Source organism: Suricata suricatta, chromosome 11 (genome assembly GCF_006229205.1).
Source record: "Suricata suricatta isolate VVHF042 chromosome 11, meerkat_22Aug2017_6uvM2_HiC, whole genome shotgun sequence".
Taxonomy (NCBI): Eukaryota; Metazoa; Chordata; class Mammalia; order Carnivora; family Herpestidae; genus Suricata; species Suricata suricatta.
Window position 1 is genome coordinate 25,257,841 of NC_043710.1, and position 3,155 is coordinate 25,260,995.

At 50.9% G+C, this 3,155-nt stretch overlaps 1 protein-coding gene across 1 annotated transcript in view; it reads right to left on the bottom strand.

Moving 5' to 3' along the window:
- Positions 1-1,047: 1,047 nt before the first annotated feature.
- FJX1 (four-jointed box kinase 1) overlaps positions 1,048-3,155 on the bottom strand; it is a 5,058-nt gene continuing 2,950 nt past the window's right edge. The window contains exon 2 of the mRNA XM_029915548.1: positions 1,048-3,150. Within this exon, the coding sequence (XP_029771408.1) occupies positions 2,275-3,150 (876 nt within the window). The 3' untranslated portion in view covers positions 1,048-2,274. The remainder of the gene's footprint in view (positions 3,151-3,155) is intronic.

A 3,155-nucleotide genomic window follows, 5' to 3' on the forward strand; every position in this document is an offset into this window, starting at 1 on the left:
AATGTAGGTTGCTAAATATTTTTCCTTTTCTTGGAGCGGCCTAGGTTGACTTAGGCAGCAAGTCTCATGTAGTTATTAATCATCAGAAATGGAAAAGGTTTCTTTTTAAAAGGTATAATTACTGAAGTCTCACATGGATAATATCTTGAAAAAAAAGAAGATAGTATGTGTCATAATCGGTACATTCTGTGGTTGTACTAATAAAAATTTTTGCCTTATCCTACAAAGTTTATGGACTTAAAATTTTTTTTCAGTTGAAGTAAGATTTGGCTTAGCATAAGGAACTGAAAGCACAAGGATGGTATTAAATAGTAAAATTATACAGGCTGTGTTGTAATGTGGAGTAAGAAGGGAAGCCCACTGAGATTCCATGATCTTTTGGAGTCTAGAAAACACTCGGCTGACCAAATAAATAACTACCAAAGTAACCAAAAGTTGCTTCGAGTTAAAAGTCATTAAATAAAAATAAGAATGATAGGCTAGGTCAGTTGGACCCAGAGATCAAATAAAATGTCAACATAAAACACCAGAGGGTTTAAAACACACACAAACCAACCCCCCTCTCCTCTTCCCTCACGGGTCAAAAAGGAGCTTCAGTCAATCCAAAAATATTTTCTGAGTTTGAAGTCCCCAAAGAGTAAGGACTCAAAGGTCACATACACAGTCCCACCCACTTTCTTGGTCTCACCATGGCTGTTCTGAGGGGACTGTGCAATTAGTACCTGGAAAAAAAAAATACAATCTCTTACCAGAGTTGGAGGAGTCGAGATGTTGGAGATTATGATCTCCTGAATACAATGGAATTTATGCCAAGATTTTTTTTTTATGCCAGGAGACTAAAGAAAAGAATCAGTTTATGACTTTCTCTCCCTATTTGCAATATGTGCTCAGCTTATAATCTGTACATATTGTGATGCATGGCAATTACGATGCTGAAAATAATGTGCAACACGTGACCACTGTAGTTAAGTTTAAAAGGGGGACATTTGTCATATTTTAGTCTGCACATCTGGTTCTATCATATTTGCCAACTGATTAACACAGAAATATATTGCAGTAAAATCCTTTTATATCAAAGTTTTATTTGCCAGGAAATAGAATTCTCTCCTTCCCTCTCTCCCCTCCACATTTTATACTGAACTCTGAAATTTCCACACTAGGGTTCATCTGAGCAAACAGGATAGAGAATCTGCTCTTGTCTTTGTTCAGTTCTCCAAGTTCTGATAGTCATGACCTGGATATATAGGCATCCTTTGTTTTACAGAGCACATCCACAAGGGAGAAACCCTAAAGCTTATTCTAGAAAGCTGGTAGGGCATAGGTATCTCCCACACTTAAACCCACATAAATTAAGTTCTAAATTTTAAACTCCCTTTTATTGAAATATAAGTTTGTTTAGTATATTTACAACACACTTTATGCACATATATACACGGAAGGCAAATTCTGTCAAATAAAAAAGTTTTTCTTAATAAAAAATTAAAATAAAAACAAAGTAAAGTGCATGAAACTCATTTTCTTCTGGTGAACATCATCATTGTCAAAATTTTGGTCGGTGGGGAGAGGGGGGGGAGGAGGAAGAAATTCATCACTTGACTCAGTGAATATAGCTGATCCTGCATTTGTAGCCCTTAGGCCAAAACGACAAGTGGTAAGGGACAAGGCAGACTGATTGGCAGGGTCTGCAGGACGCCCCCGGTTCCGAAGGTCCCGCTCTCTTTGTCCTATCGGGAGCCTTCCCCCAGCTCCCAACAGTGATCTCACCAACACGGTGCTGGAACAAAGGCGGAACACAGGAAGGGGGCTCCACCAGCCAATGTCACAGCCTTGTCTCCGGGGCCACCAGCGCGGCATTTGGTAGGAAATGCAGGATTAGCTCAACGGCTCTAACAGAAGTTTTCCTTTTTCGGCAAGGGAAGGAGGGGACCTAGGAACGGGATGCATCTCCCGCAGAGACGGCCACCGGGGGGCCAAACTCCGGCGGCCCGTGTCTTCAGATCCAAACTCCCTGCTGGCACAGGGCAGGATCCTTTCAGAGGCTGGGTGGAGGGAATGTTTCACTTCTTACCCCAGTGAGTTCGTCCTCCCAGAACTTTGAAAGGAAATAGCAGGAGACCGAGAGAAAGGGGCAGGTGGGTGAAGCAGAAGTTTCAGCCTCCTACCCGCTCCGGCCACTGGCTGGGCGTTGGCCTGCTGGTCCCCGGCGGCGGCCCTTCCCCCATCATCCATTCCTCGGCCAGGGGTCTCTCCCTCTCTCTCTTCCTCCGGGGGACGCTAAGTTCCCGGTCGGCGGCCGTACTTGGCCTTACAGTGCAAAATGTGCTTGGCGAGGAAGTCGAGGCGGCGCTGCAGCAGCTGAGCGTGGGGGTCGGCGAGAGCGGCCAGCTCCGGGAAGCGAGGCTCGTGGCGCTGGTAGAGGCGCAGCAGCCGGGCGGCCGCGTCCTGGCCGCGGTGCAGCTCCAGGACGCGCCGCGCTGTCCGCTCGCGGAACACGCACACCGACTGCAGCAGCGGCTCGTTATACTTGTCCCACATGCCCGCCACCCGGTAGCCGTGCACCAAGCCCGCCTCGTTGTCCAGAAAGACCAGCGCCCCGCCGGGGCCGCGGTGCAGGTTGCTGGTGGCGCGCTGCATGATGCGCGGATCCCACTGCAGGCTGAAGAGGTTGCTGACGAGCCGGTCGAAGTTGGCCGTCAGATAGTCGAAAAGGATCAAGTCGGTCCACTGCACCAGGTCCACCAGCTCCGCCTGGCTGCGGTTGGCCAGCTCGCCCCCGGCGGCACGCAGGGGCCGCAGCTGGCCGTCCTCGGAGCGCCAGGGCGCGGGCACCACCACGTCCGTGAGGTTGGGCAGCCAGCGCGTCAGGCTCACCACGCTGCCCTCCGTCCAGTGTGCGGCACGAAGCTCCTCCTGCACCTGCGCCCACTGCGCGCCGCGAGCCTCCACCCGGGCCAGTGCCAGCGGCGGCACGTGGCGCTGGAGGCCCAGCAGGCGCGCCAGGTAGTAGGACAGGGCCTCGCCCTGTATCTGCTCGGGGTTGATGCCGTAGCGCACGCAGGCGCGGGTGCCGTCGGAAAAGCGGGCCAGTCGGTTGGAGCTGCGCCCGCAGCCGCCGCGCTCCAGGGCCACCACCCGGGCGCCGCGCGCCGCCTCCA